General features: G+C 40.3%; 1 protein-coding gene across 3 annotated transcripts in view; it reads right to left on the bottom strand.

The window, feature by feature from the left end:
- Nucleotides 1-2,733: 2,733 nt before the first annotated feature.
- The window catches only part of wdpcp (WD repeat containing planar cell polarity effector), a 73,790-nt gene continuing 56,240 nt past the window's right edge, over nt 2,734-20,283 (bottom strand). For all 3 annotated transcript variants that reach the window (XM_062429883.1, XM_062429884.1, XM_062429885.1), the window contains 5 exons: nt 16,529-16,628; nt 9,207-9,315; nt 5,885-5,976; nt 3,899-3,933; nt 2,734-3,080 (listed from right to left, as the gene is read on the bottom strand). In XM_062429883.1, coding sequence (XP_062285867.1) covers nt 3,030-3,080; nt 3,899-3,933; nt 5,885-5,976; nt 9,207-9,315; nt 16,529-16,628 — 387 coding nt within the window. In that variant the 3' untranslated portion in view covers nt 2,734-3,029. The remainder of the gene's footprint in view (nt 3,081-3,898; nt 3,934-5,884; nt 5,977-9,206; nt 9,316-16,528; nt 16,629-20,283) is intronic.

The following is a 20,283-nucleotide window of genomic DNA, read 5'->3' as shown; positions in this document are numbered from 1 at the left end:
TTGTCTTTTCCTGCAGCCCTCCAGCACAGGGGAAGCTTAATGGAGACTTGTTGGCCTTCAGGCTTTAGTGTTTCCCCATCGAGGACGTCTTCTCCGTGTGTCAACAGATAACTATCTGACGTGTTGGCCGCGTTTCCTCGGTCATTTAGTTTGCTCTTCATTGATGAAATCTTTCTCTCCACATATGAAGCTAGAGGGAAGCAACTGAAAAAAAACACGCCAGTAAACTGACTGTCTGTGATGCTTTTTGTGGTTAATTTAAACAAAATCTAAACCCTATTCATGACCCTTGACCTTTAAAACATGCAGAAATAATCACAGCTGTTGGCCTCTGCAGGGAAAATAAAATATCACTTAACAAAACTCTGAAAAGGTAGTTAAAATTCAAATAATAAAACTAGATATACAGAAAATGAAGCATTATGTTGTGCTGGCATTGGCTTTATGGGTCATTGTTTATGTATAAAGAGAACAATAATTGTAAAATAAACCTTTTTCCCCACTTTAAATAAAAATGTTAATGACTGTTTCCTCTGCCACAACCTGGACACATTTGATAGAGGTGACAAAACACTGAAATGACCATAAAGCATCATTATTACCACAAAATAAGGTAATATTAGTTTATATATTAGTAGTTAAGGTAATTGGGAAATGCATGGACAAATATATTGAACCTTTTTGTTTGTCATGAAGTCATTCACAGATGGAAAAATGTACAGTAGTGATGTTACCTATTTTGGGATCACTTATATAACAATAACAGAAATCCTAATAAGCGTTATTTGGGATTAAGGAGGGGAAAGTACTGCATAAAAAGTATAATTAACAACATTTGCAGATAAAGAGCAAATACAAATATATTGTATTGTTTTCCAGACAACGTTTCTGAGACCCACAGATCATTTTCTGTGGCGGACGTCTGAAATCTGGTGTCAGTTCAAAACCAGGGAGAAGAAAGTCATGAAGTATAAAGGTGATAAAACAAAGATGTATGTTTTCTTTTAGCTGTTAGAGAGACTGAACAGAACATTACATTTGACCAAAAGTCAACCACAAATATAACATTTATCTTAACTTTTAGCCTCAGCTGAGTCATGATGTTTCTCTCTTGATGTCAATTTGAGTAAAAAAAACAGGTTTTTGTGATCATAGAGAATCAAAATATAATGTGTTTTGTCTCAGAGGCTTTTTCAAGAAGTAAAAACAGATATCCAATACAGCAATGCTGCACCGTAATTAAGTACTTTTTATTGATGAAACAATTGAGCTGTGATCCTTATGCAAAGTATTCACTGACATTGGAAACGATAACACCACCGTTCTGTAATTTTTCCTGGGAATAAGATCCTTCCAGTTACTCTCAGTTGTGAGTAAATTTGTCCTGTTTGATGTATTTAACGGTACTGACATATGTGTCTATAATGTTTTAGGGATCTGAGTCGTGGAGATGAGAGAAACAAACCTATAAAACATACAACCTCACCCTGAGGGTGGAAGCAGTATCAGTCCAATCAGTGCCATCATTAGATGTGATAAGGCCTTCGCAGAAACACTGCACAGCTGTTGCACAGAGGAGAAAAAAAAAGATAACCTGGATAATAGCAAGTGCTGGAGGCTTGATTCATTTCCAAATGTTAACAAGGCTGTTTCACAGCTCCAGCACGCCGCGCAGTATGTTAATACCACTAATAAGCCTATCTCTGCGAGTCATCTCGGATGGAAAAGATTTGAGCGTGAGGCGGTGTCTTACAATAAAGCTGCTGGCCACATTTTAAATGAAGCATAACTATTTATGATTTTACAAAGCTGACATAATTGCTTAAAGGGTAACTGAGGAGAGCATTTGGTCTCGTACTTTGTTTTCTGTTTTATGAAAGAAGAGATTTCACTGTTTGCATGTCAAAAAGGCTACTGTGTAGGCCATCAGAGAGATGGGAGGGACTCCTGCTCGGCTGTTAAGCAATTTTGCAGCTTTTTATTCAAGCTGTCAAGTCAAACAATCAGGAGATAATGCACCCTTGGTTTGTAAATTATGAACGTGTCAAGAGATGCACTAAAGGCAACGACAGATGCCACTTATCTCCAGCAGCCTCTGCAGTGTGACTGTATCATCAGAAGGGAAATATAACATTTTGATGTTTACATAAGGGAAGTATTAGTATCAGTCAGAAATGTAATTCCTTTCACCCATCCCTCTCGCTGGGGATTGACTCCCAAAAAACATACAATGATTTTTTTTTTTTTTTAAAGCTAACAAAACAAAAAAAAAAGGAGCAGAAAAGCATCCTCGCTGATCTTCTGTCCATTTCCAACATCGCTTCTTGTATATTTTTTGGTGGAAATCCTCTTAGAATGCAAAGTAAATAGATTACGATACAGTGAGGGATTAGGGCTCGCGCGGCGCTGTCAGATTAGTCGGTGAGCGCAGCGCGTCGACAGCTCTGACATGGCTATGGCTGCTGTTCAGGAAAAGGGCTCCGCGCGATGCTTTAAAGTCGCTGGTTGGCTCCTATTCATGAATAAAACTGTGGCCCGTAATCTCGGCCAACACGCACATGCACACACACACACACACATACACAGAGAGAGAGAGAGGAAGCCTGGAACATTCAATATCAGTGGTGATGGAAGTATAATGCAAGTCTTTATTTTTTCAGGCTGATTAATGGCAAGGTTTAAAACATTTTCTATCATGTTTTTTTTTTTTTTTGAAGGCAACTAACTGTTTTTTCTTTTAAGGTTCATTTGGTTCAGACTTAACTAAGACAGCAAATAACCTGAATTCACATCCACAGAGCCATTCAGTGTTTTTGACTGGGCTAAAATTTCATATATATACGATGACAGGTGTAAATAAATAAAGGCTTCCAGCTTCTGTTTTTCAATAGAAAACTAATTTATTAATAATACTCATGTGTGATTCTACTCTGATCAGACATCCATACAGACATGTGCAGTTCTGTACAGTGATAAGAGTATAGAAATATAGACAAAGTGAGCCTGTTACTGGTGAGGATTTAGTCTTTTTAAACCATTCCTAAATGGACCACATGGAGCGTCCCGAGGTCTTCTTCATCCTGAGAGAAAATAAACAGAAACATCATGTTTATTAAACCTGAACAGCGTGTTAATATAAACACAATAGAGTCAAATGTGTCTGGATTTGTACTTTATAGATCATTTTACTTTTAAAAGTACCTTTAGCTGCTTCATATCAATTGGCTGATAATGATTTAAATCTTCTTTTTAAACTACATTGAACTATATTCTTTAATCTGATATATTTTAAACATTACATTTGACTAGTTTTACACATTGATTTGACTGACTGCAGCTGCTCCTTTTCTGTTTTGGATAGTCGGGCTGTTTTTTATTCCCCCTGAAAGATAAGGTATTAACTTTAAGGCTGAACTCATTTGATCAATTCAATCAAAAGTCTTCAGTATTTGTAGGGAATATGGAAACCACACACTACCGTACATTATAATATCCTATAAGCTATTTATCTTTCTTAACTATAGTGTAGTGCAGCAGTGGTTCCCAACCTGTTTTCAATGTGTACTCATGATTCCTCGTCAAAGTTTGCATGTTTCTAAGTTGTAAACAGTTAATTTAACTTACTGATAAATATACCTGTGCAGGAATAAAAGCTAATATTAGATAATAAACAAAAGAAACATGATTTTCTATAGTAGAAGTTAGATTTTTCTTGTATGTGCAGGTTGAGAAGCACTGTAGTAGGAGTATAGTAAGCTGCTATAACTACACAACTGCCTATAACATGCTTCTAGACGCTTCTGATCGACACACTGTAGGAAGACGTGATAAATCCTCGTGAATCCTGTCAACAGGAGTGGAAATGTAGATCAAATTTCATATCAATCAATCAACTTACATTCCTGCCGTCTCTGTCACCTTCACTGTTGCTTCCTGCAGGAACCAAAAAAAAGAGAGAAGACAGATGACGTTGGAAGATGTTGGACGTTCCTGTAAAGCAGCCGTGACGGTTTAAACAAGTACAACAACCAAAACATTATCCATGCATAATCACACACGACAGCCCTACAGCACATAAACACACGCACATACACACACAAACACACGTGTGCGCCGCAGAATGCCTGAACAGGTTACATGCTCACTCAGTAGGTCGGACACGTCGCCTTTTCTGGGTTTTAACGAATGTAAACCGTTGTCACTCATGGCGATCTCTCTCGCTCTGAGCCCTGCGTTAATAAGGTTATGATTGACATTAAAACCCCGGCGTGCCTTATACAGATATTTAAAACGGTGATGCAAATTCCTTCCAATAGCCTACAGTCCGGATTATCAAATGACAGAGCGATTTGGTAGCGAGACAATTGCTAATCACCCGAAAAAAATGGAATTATTAAAACGGAGAGAGCAGGAAGGAAAAGAAAGGAAAAGAAGGAGGGAGAGGAGGAAGAAGCGAATAAGGAGCGGTGATGTTTTCTTAATGGGTGTTTTTCCTAAATGACCAGTTAGTCATTTCAGACATCTGAGACCGGGCGGAGACGAGCACTCAGGCTACGTTTAGAGAATGAAACAGGCTGAATTGTTGCAGGGCTTAAAAACGCGGCCCTGAAACCGACTTGCTGAACGTGACGAGCTGTGAGTCAACATAACGAGGGCTGAGACTCTCTCCATCAGCTGTTACTGATGACGGGGATAAATGAGGAGGTTGGAGGTAGTTTGAGAGAATTAAGAGCAACATTGAGGGGTTTGTTTAAAGGTGAAGGGAAGGAAGGATGTGGATGTAATTCAGAGTTGGGGCGAGATACGAGACAAAACAGGATTGATTGAATTTATCATAAATTCTGGGTAAGTATAAGGATGAACCCATTTGCCTGTCTAAAAATGTAACCGTTTTTTCACAGGTATAAGTGGGTTTGGGTTTATTATAATGGTTGTTAAAACATTTGCACTGGTCTGAATAGTTTTATTATGAGGTAACTATTATAGATGTTCACTTTCACAGATTTTGAGATGGGGAAAAATATGAAAAAATAAAGATTTCTACAGTCCAACACTTATTATTTAATATTATTTTGTCTTTTTCTCCATTGGATAGTCAGTGATGTGTTTCTATGTGATGTTACATGTGACTGTTTTAAGTGTGGATGAACCTGCTGTAAACTAAGCAATGTCCTGTGAAGAATCATTAAAGTATCTATCTATCTATCTATCTATCTATCTATCTATCTATCTATCTATCTATCTATCTATCTATCTATCTATCTATCTATCTATCTATCTATCTATCTATCTATCTATCTATCTATCTATCTATCTATCTATCTATCTATCTATCTATCCATAATCATGTGGCAATTACTTTTTTCAAATGAGAGTGACTTAAACAAAATAGGAAGGATCCCACAAATTGTCAATCTTCTGCGACTAAAACAAACAGTGCAGCAGCTGTAAAAGGACACAATGATTCGGCTCGTTGTAAATGAAGTTGCATGAATACATTTCAGGAGGACCGCTCAGTAATCTTCACATTAACTAGTTGCTTAATTATATTCTCAACAAAGGTCAAACTTCAGTCTTTGATCACTCTTCTGTCTCAGACACAACAGAGATACAGATGTTTTAAGCCTGACTGACAGACACACAGACACACACACACACAGACACAGACACAGACACAGACACACACACAGACACAGACACAGACACACACAGACACAGACACAGACATACACACACACAGACACAGACACACAGACACACACAGACACAGACACACACAGACACAGACACACAGACACAGACACAGACACACACAGACACACACACACACACACACACACACACACACACACACACACACACACACACACACACACACACACACCTGTTTGCCTCCATGACCTGAAGATATCCGGGTTCACGGTCACACGTATGTTCTCCGCCTGTGGCCTCCTCTGATTGGCTCTTCCGTCAGCACTAAAACACAAAAAGACAACTGAGCAACATCTGTCTCTTTTCTTTCTTTCTTCTTACAGATTACATGTGAAGCTGCATTCATGAAACACAAAACTGGATTCAATTAGCAGTGAAGCAGCTGCACATTCACATTGTAGCTTATCTTTAACCAACAATACAAACTTTTACAGTTTCAGGCATTATCAGTTTGCTGTTTTGAACTTAACAGGAGTGATTTTTTAAAATCTTTTTTGATTCAATTATTCTCTCGTCTGCTCTTGTGTGAATTGGTTGAATTTAGCTGCAACATAAACTGCTTGTTGCCACAGACAGAAAAACAAAAACATCAAATGACTTTCCATTGAAGTAACAGTGTGTGTCAATCAAACCTCAGATTGCACTGCTTACTGGTGTACGAGGGCTACATCCAGTTCATAATTTGGTTTGTCTACCTCCTTTCTCACTGACTAACATGAATATGTATATGTATAGCATACTACTCCACATTATGATATGAATAATCTATTGACCACTGCGCACCCAATACGCTTTCTTTCTTTCTTTTTGTAAACATTTTTAATATGAAGTCATGTCAGCAGGCACTGAAACACAAGAGCATATTGTGTACAGGAGCAACATCAAACCAATGAAACATACGTGTCATATTGCCACCATGTTATTATATATATATATATACATTTATCCTCTGCATCAGTACCAGCAAGACGAATATGTGGACATTTGTGTGAGCGAGTTCATTTCTGGTCAGTCAGTTTCTTGCATTAATACTGGATAGAAAAGCTTGAGGGACAAAAACTTGAAAGACGTCATGTAGACCATCTTTGGGGATCAGTGACACTTCAACCCGGTGCATTAAATTATCTGTACTGCAGTCTGTACCTGAGCATCATAAATACGTCAACCAGATAAAAACGGACACACAAACGTTGCTCACGTGTGCCTCAATCAAAAATTGCTGTCAGTGCATGTTTGACATGAATTTTGGCTAGTTTCGTGATCCATGACGCAGCCACAAAATACTTATAATCACTATGACTAATGGTGAGTTTAAGTTAGAAGTAATTCATTCAATTATTAAACTCTTAAATCTCATCCAACTGGTCGTCCTTGATAATCGCTCCTACTACATACTATTAATACAACATTACAAGCAGATATCAGGTTTTTCTCATGGTTCATTACTTTGATACTGTTTATTGGTAAACTGTTAAAAAACCTCAGCGCTTCTGGGTTTTTTCTGGCTCTAGGATCAGGTTCAATCATCTGTCCTTTCACTAGCAAACACAGCGTGATACTGAAGCCATGCCTGCTTACACATTCTGGCCATTAATATCAAATAAATATGTAAAAAAATTGAAACTTTAATAGTCACATTTAAAAAGGGTTGGCTCCCCGCTGCTCTTGATTTGCCTAACCTTTACCTCGGCCTCGATAAGCAAAAGTAAAAATAGCCTCCATTCTCCTTACGCCGCTGACAGAGGAGAACGTGATAAGCGAGAGAGGCCAGCAGCCATCAAAGGAACGTTGGGATGCGTCCCAGATTCCCGTCTCGTTCTCTCTCACTTCTCCACACACACAGAGTCGGATTTGGGGAATGCTGCAGGAATCGGCGAGGAGCCCCCAAACTGCCATTGTGCTCGCCTCTCTCTCTGTTTCTGCTCTTTTCTCAGCGAGCCAAACGGGAGAACGCCCGCGCTATAATGCCTCCCCTACTCCATCTCGGCTAAGCTGTCATTGGCTTCACATGAGAAACAATGAAACTTCATCGGAGACCAGATTACAAAGGGACGGGGGGGTTTCAATATATAAAATTGTTGTAAAGGAGGGGGGGAAATTGTGCAATAAAAAAAACAGAGGCTTTTGTTTCTTTTTCTCTGTGGCCATTATCTTTGGGGAGGTTTGGGGATCTGCTTTCTTAGCCTCTGTCAGCGGTGCAGGGGAAGACCTGGGGTAGTACAACCGGGCTTTTGACTGCCAAATCGCCCTAACCCTCTTTACCACTCTTTTTTTCTTCTTCTCGCTCCTTTTTACTGTTTTTAAAAAGAGCTTAGGACAGAGTATTTCTCGCTGTCTCTTCCTCTCTCTCTCTCTCTGGACCCAGCTTGTTTAAATTGGCCGATAGGAAGGGATTTGGGATGGATGGAGGGGGCTTAGAGAAACGCAGAGTGGAGGGGTGGAGGTGGCGGTGGTACTGGTGGTAGGGGTAGAGGGGGGGGGGGGGGGGGGGTACAGAGAGTCATCAGTGTTACAGTCAAACAGCCATGAAAAGCCTATGAGGATGAAAAGAACAAGAGCGCCTTTTTATCTAATGCACACAAATCCCATATAAATACTCCAATATGTTAGTTGGGGTATGACAAGGAATGCCCCTCCATCACCCCCCTCCCCTATCCCCTGCACCCATACGCCCCCTCCTCCTCCATCCCACTATAATAGAGATGTGGATGGCTATATTTGTAAGTATCTGTTTGTGTGTGTGTGTGTGTGTGTGTGTGTGTGTGAGAGGCAGGGACAAAGAGTGGGATGCTTTCAGTGTGTCTTTAGTCACACTGCTTCAACATGTCATTCAGACAAGTGTATTAAACAATCACTCTGAAACACTGAGTTTGTCAGCACTCTGGAGACTGAACCGTGGGTTGAAAAATGGACTCCGGTGGCGTTTTTAAATGTGGCTAAACAGCTCCGGTTTCAGTGCTGGGACGTGCTCGAAGCGTAAGACCCGGAACTGATGTGGCTTTGACATTTGAAATGTCGCTGGGAGCGAAGGGCTTTTTTTTTTTAGGCTGCAAGCTGGGTCATTTGGCCACATTTGACACTCTCGTACAATTTATACACAGACAATAGAGTCGCTGTGGGAGAGGACATGAAAAAAGTGTAACTGTGACATCCTACGCACACAAAATGAGTCTGGGGGCTTCTTTTATAACAAGTTGAACTAAATATTTTAAGTAATAATGTTTACTGTGACAAAATGAGATACATTTGTATTGTTTGTAATGCTATCAAGTGGGTTTTATTTTCCATCTTATGCACATTTGCAGTTTTTAATGTTTTTGATCATTTCTTTTGTTGTAAAGCACTTTGAGCTGCTAGGAAAACAAACTCACACTTTCAAAAATCTTCAGCATAACATGAAAAGTGACACATGGTGTAATATGAGAGCACGGAGAGTACACACACACACACACACACACACACACACATATACATATACAGGATATGTAACTCACTGTGTTGTCGAAGTGCTTGGGTAAGAAGGTCCTGCTGCACTCCGGTTCCTCTCCGCCTGTCTGTTCCCAAAACTGGAACCAAACACACCATTTCTGCCTCTCAGAGGGTCTACACACACACACACACACACACACACACACACACACACACACACACACACACACACACACACACACACACACACACACACACACACACACACACACACACACACACACACACACACACACACGTACAAAGGGATAAGAGTAAAAAAAGTCATGTCAAGTGAGAAAAACAGTATTTAATCAGTTGAGAATGGAATAAAAGAACATTAGATATATTAGATGTTTGTAAATGTCACCAACGAAGCTCATTCAAAGTAAAAATTGAAAAACTCTAGGTGAGAGAAACACGCTCCAGATATATTTCAAACAACCTGAGGGACAAAAGCACACAAAAGTAAATAAACAGCAAGTCGACCATAGATTCTCACAGTTATATTATTGTTTATTCTGCTTAAACCATTTCTGGGAAACTATTATCAATATACCATTGTACCATTTTCTACTTCCTTTCTATGATTATTGCTTCCTTTCTGGATCATTAATGTAACTTATGTAGTAGATTCAATGTAATTAGTCATATCCTGTTTTCTTACTGTTTCTAATGTAAAATGTGTTAAAAAAAAATGATGGGGTCTGAGTACTTTGTGAATCCACTGCAAGTACCGTAATCCTTGTGTTTGTGTACAGACCGTATGTACAGATGGGTGACAGATTAAAGGAAAAGCCGACATTAAAGTATTTTTGCTAGGGGCTGCTCAACCACAAGCTGCCAATAGATAGCAAAGATTCTTCAGGTCTCCGAGCAGCACTTTTCCAAAAGATATTCCCTCATTCGATGCATTGTTGATGGTGGTGGAGAACACCGTAAAGCTACATTCAGACTGAAAACAGCTGTGCGTTGGCGGGGGAGCGGTGTTACAGATACAGATTAATGCATTTAAAAAGGTTTACCAGGCGCCGAAACACCACACAGCAGTTTGTAATACTCTACAACTCTAGATAGTTATCACGGCGGCAACTGTTTTATCTTCAGTCAGCTGAACACATTCAAATGAATAAAAATGGCTGCGTTTCTAGGCGCTGCGTCGGCCAATCGCACATACAATCGCACATTCCTGGTGAACGCCGTGTTTCTACTGGTTTACCTTGTTACGAAAGATAAAACAGTTGTCGCTGTGATAACTTTCCAGAGTTTTAAAATCCTGTCAAACTGTTTTGGAGTCTTATATGCCTTCAAACGCATTAATCCGTTACTTCAACTGGATTTTATGGATCACACTGTCTCACTGGTACTCCCACCAACGCAGCCCTCTGCATTGTTTAACACATGGTGGGTTTCAGTCGCTCCAAAATTTCACTTAGGTGTTCAAACTGGGTTCTGAGGACAATGAAAGCCATTGCGTATGTATATTTATGCAGGTTTTCTCTGTTAATTTGTCATCCGTCGTGTATATCGCATGTTTTACTTTGTTTACCCAACAAAGGCAGACATCAATCTCTCAATCTGTGAGATTGAAATGTTGCTCTTCTACATTTATTGGCAGTGATTAATACAGGGTGTGGAGATTTCTGTCTGATTTCTGCATGTTTCTAAACCTCATAATTTCTCATCTTTCTTTTATTTTTTTGTAAACTACTTTACATATGTGAGTGTAGGTTTTTGCTGATTCGGATTTCACGCCTCGAAAATATCGTTTCATGCCACCGATGTTTCTGAAATGAGATGAGAAGTCGAAACAGTAACGGAGGTTGTGCGAACAGAGGAACCGACGCAGCTGAGAGGGGAGCGGAGGACAAATGCAGCTTTCCTTCAACACACACCGGAGCTAACAGGCTTTCACTATAACGACCAAGAAAAAGAGAGGCAGAGAGAGTGAGAGGAGGTGGAGAAGTGGATCGTCAGATAAAGCTCTTGTCTCTTTGCCCATTGAAAGGCCCAGCAGTCACATCAGCCTTTGTGAGGGGGAGACAGAACGATCAGGCAACACAACTTGGCTTCTCCTCTTGGCAAAAACGCTACTCAAAAGAAAAGAGATAGAGAGGGAGAGAAAAGAAGCCTTCCCTCGCACTTGTTCGCTACTCTGCCTCTCACAATGCCGTATCTATCCAAATCAAAACACTTGTCAGCCAGACAGCTATAAGCGATTTCCAATGCTGTTATAAAAAGGGACCATTTCTAAGCTGAGATGTGTGTCCTCTATTGTGCGCTTTTGTGTACGTGTGAGTACAAGCGAAGGCAGAATCTCCTGTTCATCTGGCTTTACAAAAGATGCAACATGAATATGAGAAGATGTGCATAGAAATCCGGTGTCTCTGCCCAATCTGATTCCAAGTCCAGGACTGATGTCGGTGTGCCGCATAAGACATCCACCTTAAAAAAAAAAAAAGAATCAGTCGATGTGGTATTGAGTCATTTCTCAGAGAAAAAGTGAGAAATCGTGCGGACAATAGCGTGAGATACGTTCATTCCAATGCAAATCAACTTGTTTTGACGTTTTCTTTAAAGGGAAATGAAATAATCTGGGGTGCCGATGGCCTAGATCAGCTGTTTTCACTCCCGCTCCCTGAGAAAAAGCACAGCGGGTTGCTTTTCTGTCCTACCGGGCAGCTAATTGCAGTTAATTCCAGGTGTAAAGCAGCTGCAGCTTAAATGCTCCGAGTCCCGAGGACATTAACTAAAACCCGCTGACCTCAAGTTTAGAGACGTGGACTTTGCCGTCTGACTGCTAAACTGGCAAATGATGTTCCTCAATTAGTGCTGTCAAATTGCCTTTGAGCGAGCAATGCGTTTAATCCCCATGTGTGAATGTTTAAAACTGTGAGGCAGACATCCATCCATCTATTCCTCCATCCATCCATCCATCCATCCATCTCCTGCTTTCCACAACTGGGTCGTGATGGCAGCAGGATTAGCAAAGCAGCCCAAACATCCACAGTCACATCCTCCTGCTCTTCCTGGTGGATATCAGGCCAGGTGGGATATATAATCCCTCCAGTGTGCTCTGGTTCTGACCCGGGGTCTGGACGTGCCTGGCATACCTCCACAGGGAGGCAACCGGGAGGTATCCTGATCAGACGCCCAAATCAACCGACTCCTTTCAACGCAAAGAAGCAGAAGCTCCTCATCCTCCTGGTGAAGTAGAGGATTGCTGAAATGAAATAATTTCCTTTGAGGGGCTAAAAAGAAAAATAAACCTACTTTATTTTATATGCTAAATTTAAATCAAGTAGAGTCACATCAGTCTACTGGAAGAATTTTTTCACCCCTTTTTTAACAAAAATACTGACTGAATTTAAAACTAACCACACATAAACAACTACTTCTTGTTTTTTGTATTGTATATAAATGCTTAAAGAAAGTTTTTAGTAATTATATAAGTGTTACTTATAACATGGAGGACATTCCTGCCTGTGATTATGGGTAATTCACTTACTCCAACAGCACAAGTGTAATTGTTTCATCACTTTTGCACACACACAAAAATAAACATATAACTAAATACATAAAGTAAAATGTGTATGGTGCAATAAACTGCAAACTGCTCACAGTTTAAGGATTATAATGCACTAGTGGAAGGACTTTCTGTGTGTATTATGACAGTGAAATATGTTAAAAATACCAGGTATTATGTGGAAGTGTGTTTGAGAGATTAGTGAGACTGCGAACTAATCAGGGTAGTAAGATCAATCAAGTATCAATATAATATGTAATGTTTAGATACTTACACTGCACTTTAAATGACCTCTGCTACTGTTGAGCTCTTTGAATGCTAACTTAAAGGATATGTTCACACTCTGTTCAAGACTTTTTTTTATAAGAGTCAGATACCCAAATTAACACTGACATGTTTTTCATGCCATGATCATTCCTTTTGTTCATACTGGCCATTTAATGATTCCTTCATCATGTACTTTCAATGGGATAGGGGACAAAATCCACAGTCCTCCATCTGTGCAAAAAATGTATTAAAAGTTTATCTCAAGCTAATATGAAGCTTCGGCCGTCCAAATCAGTCAAATCAAGTCAGTATGTCTTTTTAGTGCCAAACTCCCTCTTTTTATTACGATCCTTCCACTGCAGCTGAACAGGAAAACACTCGGTCATGACACAAAGAGGGACATTTCCTAAAAAGACTGTAACTGAAGAAGATATCTATTTAACTGACAACGACAGCGACACTCTTGAATACATTTTTGCTCAAAACGAGATCTACTGTGGATTTTGTCTCCCATCACTTAAAAAGTAAATGTATTTGGAGAGGATGATGTTTCAGTGTTCATTTGGGCACCTGACCTGTAAATATGCTGATGTATATCTTTACATCTAATTTCAGAGTTTAACAAAAATCTGTATGTATGTGTTTGTGTGGGTTTGTGTGTGGTGAACGTGTGTGTTTATTTGCCTTCATAACGAGAAGCTGACCTGATGCAGGTCATTGAGGACGTGTTGGTTCTCTGTAGGGAACGACTGCTTTGCATGAACAAAAATTTCTGTTTAACAATGTATGTGTGTGACACACATACAGTACATATACAGTATTTACACAAACACAAGTGACTCGGAGGTCCACTCTGAACTGGATCTGCGGTGTGTGAATATGACTGAGTACAAACAAATTTCAGTCGCTTGTGTGTGTGTTCAAACAGACAGTCTGTCAGTCTGGGCCAAAGGTCACTTTAACTGCACCGTGGGAACGTGTGTTTGAAAAGCATGTGACTGATGACACGAGTGTGTGCTCAGTCCGTGTGGAAGGACACCACGAACTCAAACACACGCAAAATTTCATCTACTCTGCCGATATGTCAACCAAACATACCTGCAGATGCGATTTGTATTTCAATAGCAGATATCATTTCGACTAATTTGCAAAGCATTCAGTAACATCGGCAGGTTACTGTCCTGAACAACCCCGATACCGACTTATTTGTTGGACACAAACGCCCAGTGTCAGAGATCAAATATTTATCTGAGAGCAAATACTTGTTTTTGGTTTGCTTGTCTTGCTTTGAGGAGAAATGCTTTATAATGAGATTTCATTATTTTTCATATTTTACAGAATGCGTCTCTCATTATAACGAATAATATTGACGTTTACTTGCTTTATCCTTACAGAATAAAACTTGAAAATAAACTTCACATTTGTAAAGCAGGCCATGTTAGTTCTCCAACATGCGTTTGTTGCTGAAATGAGCTGCAGGAATGTGTAATTATTTTCACACATCATGGTTTATTGTACAGTATTTAAAAAATGTTTCATTTTGTATGTACGCTTGCATAAGTTGATATGTTTGTAAACACGTGTGTGTTCTTGAGAGCCAGATCTGACCCTGGTGATGTGTGACGGCTGTGAGGGCTGTGTGTGTATGTGTGTGTGTCTGTGTGTGTGTCTGTGTATGTAAAGCGAGACACCTGTTCACTCGAACTCTCTGCTTGCAGCGAGCCTCTCATAATTTATGACCTGGCTTTTCAGCTTCGTTAATATGCTCTGTCTGCTTGTTCGAACACACACACACACACACACACACACACACACACATGCACGCATACACAGAAACACACACGTGCACACACAAATAGACATGTACACACTTCAACACAAACACACACACAAGCAGAGAGGTGTCATCACAACAGGCTGTGACACGGTGACAACATCCTCATCATGTGTGTGTTTCAAAACACACTCCCAGTCAAACCAGCTACCACATAATATGCTGATATGCTGTGTGTGTGTGTGTGTGTGTGTGTGTGTGTGTGTGTGTGTGTGTGTGTGTAAGAAATTAAGCTATCTATATACTTTCATCCTTGCTTTTTATTAATTTGTTGTTGTTACTTTGTCCTCTTTTCTCACCCTTTATATATTCATGCATCCTTTCATTTGTCATTCTTTTTTCCCCTTGTCTATCTTTCCTCACCTTCATCCTTGCCCAATTTTAATTTATTTACTATATTCATCAGTTCTCTCCTCCTTCATTTTCCTGTTTTTGCTTCCTCCCTCTCTTAATTTCTGTCCTCCCTCTTTTCCTCATCCTTTCTTTTCCTCACTCTTCTGTCTCTTCTTCCCTCTTTCTCTGCACTGCTGTTGTCCAAGGATAGGACATGCTTCAGGTGATGGAGGTAAATCATCGAGGACATAATTAAGAGGCTTATGAGGAGGAGTGTGCGTGTTACGCATCACATTAGGAAAAAAAAAAAGGAAAAAAGAAAAATATATTGCATGCAAACAGGCCTCACAGTTACACAAACGCTCATTTTCATTCACCGACAAACACACAGACACTCAGCCTTAGGGGTTTGACCTTATACAGTGGAGTTAAATACCTCTCTCGCCTCATTTGGTTGTCTGTGAGTACACAAACGCACGTGCACCCACACACACATAAACACACGCTCACACACACACATAGCCTTCTGGTGTATTTTAAGCATCAATGAAGGACTCATCAGACATGTTCATCTAGTTCCCTCACAAATTTGAATGTTTTCTGCTCCCCCGTTGGCCTTAGACGCCTCTGTTAGGAATTGTGAGTGTGTGTGTGTGTTTGTGCGTGTTAGTGTGTGTGTGTGTGTGTGTGTGTGTGTGTGTGTGTGTGTGTGTGTGTGTGTAATCTGGAACTCGGCTTGATCCCCTCTGGTATGTGCTCTCGGGAGTGTTTGTCAAAGGGCAGCAGCACAGCCTGAAGTAACGACAAAAAAAAAAAAAAGGGCCTTCGCTGGTTTTCTTCCCCTTGCTGGTTCCTCATAAAGACTGTTGGTGCCTTCAGTGTATTTTGTTAGTCTGAAATTAAACACTTGCTTTTTTAAATCCAATTTTTGGGGGAAAAAAACTTAACTCACCACTATTCTCTGTGCTGTTAATGGTTACGTAAAGGTTGATGTCACTTAATAAAAGATTTTTAATCAGATTTCTTTTTCACACCTTCCATTTTTAATTCTATAAAACATGCAATGAAAGCTTGTTTCAGTATCTCACGTTCAATCGTGGCTATAGATGATATTGTTTCTTTTTAAAAAGGCCAGAGGTTATGTGAGTTTTCCCATTTTTAACACTCTTAATCTGTCAGACATGATCGGATGTAATTCTCCTTGGTTCTATTAAATTAAGGTGAGAGCCTGAGAAAATACCTGTTGTTAGATGTCAGAATAGCGTGTCGGAGTGGGTGAGTTATTGAGGTTATCAAGCGTCCAACCTCTCGTTTCAGATGTGAGGAGAAATAACGAGTCACATTTGGTGTCTTTTTTTTTGGTTTGGACATTATGATTATTTTCTTACCGTTGCCTGCGATGGCCTGGGCCTCGATTTCATTCGCTTTCGTCTTGGCCACATCCGCTAACACCACCTCGCCCTTATCGCTGGCAACATAATGGAGGTCCTTTGAAGGTAATGCAAAACAGAAAGAAACGCAAACGTTAATCTAAAATGAATCTAGGCTCCGATGACAATAGGGTTTTTTCTTTCTTTTCTTTTCTTTTTTTTTGGAGGGGTGAAGGGGGGGATGGAGCGGTGTTTTGGCGGGAGAAGGAAGAAACAGATGAAATGACAGGAAAAAAAATGAGCCGTTTGAAGCCCGACATCAGAAAGAGCACCGGTTGGATGAAATGCCGGTTCCTCAAAAAACTTTGAAATCAGCCTGCTTGCGCCCCCCGCCCCTCCTCTCCCACCCCCCCACCCCCCTCCATCCACACCCTCGTCTCTCCGGTTTTGAACTAGGAGGATGTTATCTGTCACATTTCAAAAGTGGGAGAGGAGGCGAGGGACTGTTCACCTTTCAGAAACGCTGGTATTCTCTCTTTACGGAGAAACATATCCAGCCGAGCATATTACTATATCAGCCTGTGACAATATTGGAAACAGCGTGTATCCTCTGTATCTCTCTGTTTGAGTCTCGCATGGCCATAAAGAGAGATAATATTGCTAAATGATGTCTGAGGGTGGCTGATTTAAAGCTCAAGGCTGCCATACTATTCATTAATAACCGCACTGTTCCTGTTTTTAAGGCCCTCCAGGCTACAAAGCAAGGCTGAGGTCAGTTCATCTTCTATTTAAATAGTTGGAAAAAATAAAAATTAATTCTCAAACTGTAGTCTGACTAAATCAGATTCAATTCAAATCTTAAGAGAGACATACGCTGTGTCCAAAATTCATTCTAAGCAGCTTCTAAGTGTGTTTACTGCAGTGAATGATAATAGAAAAGAGACAAAAGGTGCATTGAAAAAATAAATAAAATATGCATCCTCAAAAACACTTGTTTTGATTGATTGATTTTTGAGGGCCCTATTGAGGGTCATTATTCTCCTTCTATATAAAAAAGTAAAACAACCCTACTGTTAATGTGAATGATGGTGAACCATCTTCAGGAAACACAAAAAATAATCCCCAAATATAAGATTTTCTTTCTCTGTGTGACGTTTAGCATTTCAGTCAATCACAGTTTGATTAATGTCTAACAGCAAAAGGGTTTTTCTGTTATGTTTACACAGTTTAATATGTTGATTTCTTGTATATTACCTGCAAAAACATGATGGAAGTGGGACATAACTTAGTCGGCACATTAACAATTAAAAGATATTATGACAGGTTTGTTTAAAGACGTTCATCACTGTCAATAATGTGTGGATGAGGAACATAGTGTCTATATGTCCTGATCAAAAAGAAAAGCATATTCTCTTAAAAATTTATGAAATTCATACTGTTTTATGACATTAAACTGGTTTAATTTGAAATTAAATAGTGCATCCTGTTAGTAAATTTTGAATTGTATGATAACAGCTCAATCATACAGAACAATATATGAAAATGAAGAACTTACTACAACAGATAACACAGTGACAGGTATGTACTAAGAGACCAACGGCTCACTTATGAATCAATGACCACCAATATTTGAAATGTAAGACTTCTGCTGTTCCCTTTAAATTCTCTCAGGAGCTTCCTGATGGTATAAAAGTTTCATGCATAAAGGTCAATGTTTAGAATCTCCCACAGCAGAGGTGAGGTAAATTACTAACTAACTAAATAAATAAACAAATAATGAATAAAAACACACAATTTAAAGACAAAACCATCATGTTTCCACAGTTGTTGCAGTGGAGCCCATCAGTGAGGAGCAGTAAATGCTGAGAAAGTGTGAATTTGTCACCTTGATTGGAACAAAATATACATGCCGCTGACGCTGTAAAAGTAAAAGAGAGAAAAATAAAAACTATACTTTGTGGCATATAAACAGAAGGGAAACAGATTGTCTGCAACATTCAACTTGAATTGATTGAACTGAGACTGAATCAAACCCTCATCCTGGCACCCAACGAGGTGCTACTCAGGGTCGCAGGGTTTCCCCGGGCCGAGTGCAGGGCCTGAGGGCCCATCAAAGGGTACAGCGTGTTAAGGAAAGTCTTCCGCCTCAGCGACATCACAGGACATCAGTGCCGTGACTCAGGGCTCGCCATGGATAACCCTCAGCTGGCTAAAGCCAGCCCCCAACTGAGCTTGCACCCGGCCCTAATACCCCCATATTGTAACCCAGCTTTTGTACCCCCAGAGGAAAAAAAAGAGGGGGGTGCCGGTTTCCAAAAGAGATGGGGAGCAGAGAGGAATTGAGGCAGGAAAAGAGGGGGGAGTAAAAGAGAATGAGAGAGGGAGAGGTGCTGAAATTGAAGAGTATGAATGGGAACAGATTGGGTAATTATAGTGTGGTGCCTGCCCTCTGTGGCGAGGAGTTAGGAGGAAATGTGAAAATGGCTGACAACAAAATGGCCTCAAAAGGACCTAAATCGGCTCCCAGGACTGAGGTGGTTAATTCAGCCGCTGTGAACGAGGACATGGCCCCTCAATTAGATATGAGTGAGGCTTCCTAATTGATAACAAACAGAGCAGCAGAAGATTAAACAGGAGAGGAGGCATTATAGTGAAATGATAGTGAGGTGTGTGAGTGAGAGAGAAAGAAAGAAGAAAAGAGCACAGGGAGAGAGAGAGAGAGGGTGAACAAGACATAAAAGACAGGAATAAGTCAAAATTCACAACAAGGGTTTTCACGTGTGTGTGAAGCAGCAGGGAGAGAGAGAGAGAGAGAGAGAGAGAGAGAGAGAGAGAGAGAGAGAGAGGAGAGAGAGAGAGAGAGAGAGAGAGAGAGAGAGAGAGAGAGATTGTATGACAGACAGAACAGAACAATATGAACATTTGATGCCGGGGCGCTTTATTCCAGCTTAGCTCCTCATAATACTGTCTGAATCTGGAGAGAGAGAGACCCAGAGAAAGAATAAACGAACGAACAAACGAACGTGAAATGAGAGCGAGAGAGACAAACGGGGAACTAGCAGGAGAGAGAGAGAGAAAGAGAGAGAGAGAGAGAGAGAGAGAGAGAGAGAGAGAGAGAGAGAGAGAGAGAGAGAGAGAGAGAGAGAGAGAGAGGAGGGTATCAGCCCGACTAAGAAGGGATAACAATAATACTGCATATAAAACCATCAGATATTACACCTCTTATTCCCCAACGCTCAAACGCGACACTAATCTTATTTATATAAGAGCTTTAGGGGTTGCAGCACGCCAGCTAACCGCACTGATAAAGAGGGGCGTTTTAGAGGGCCATTTTTGGGGAAGGGTAGGAGGGGAAAGGGGGCTGAGGTGAGGTGGACGCTAAGAGCCCGATATTGACTGATATTTGGGCTACTTCCAAATAAATGAAGGATTAGGTTAATTGGCACACAGTAGCGCTTACAGCACATTTAAAAGAAGGACTCACATCTGTATGTTTGCACTCTTGACACGTTGGCTGTGTGTTACTGTCAAATATGATCGATGGGAAATACATACCTGAACATATATTTTTTTAGGTATATAGAGTAACTTTTTGACCTTTTAAAGAATGCTTCCTTCACTCTACCCACACTCTGTAACACTTACGCAACTGGGGCTAATTTTGTGGTTATCATTGGATTATTACGCCTCCTCTGACAACTTTGCCTTCAGTTTGTGGTTTCATACATTTCCGGACAATGCTATTCAAGATTTCATGGATAATGGGGAGCAAC

The sequence above is a fragment of the Scomber scombrus genome, chromosome 12 (genome assembly GCF_963691925.1).
Source record: "Scomber scombrus chromosome 12, fScoSco1.1, whole genome shotgun sequence".
NCBI lineage: Eukaryota > Metazoa > Chordata > Actinopteri > Scombriformes > Scombridae > Scomber > Scomber scombrus.
The sequence above is the reverse complement of the archived record's forward strand: the minus strand, read 5'-3'. Positions and strand labels throughout refer to the sequence as shown.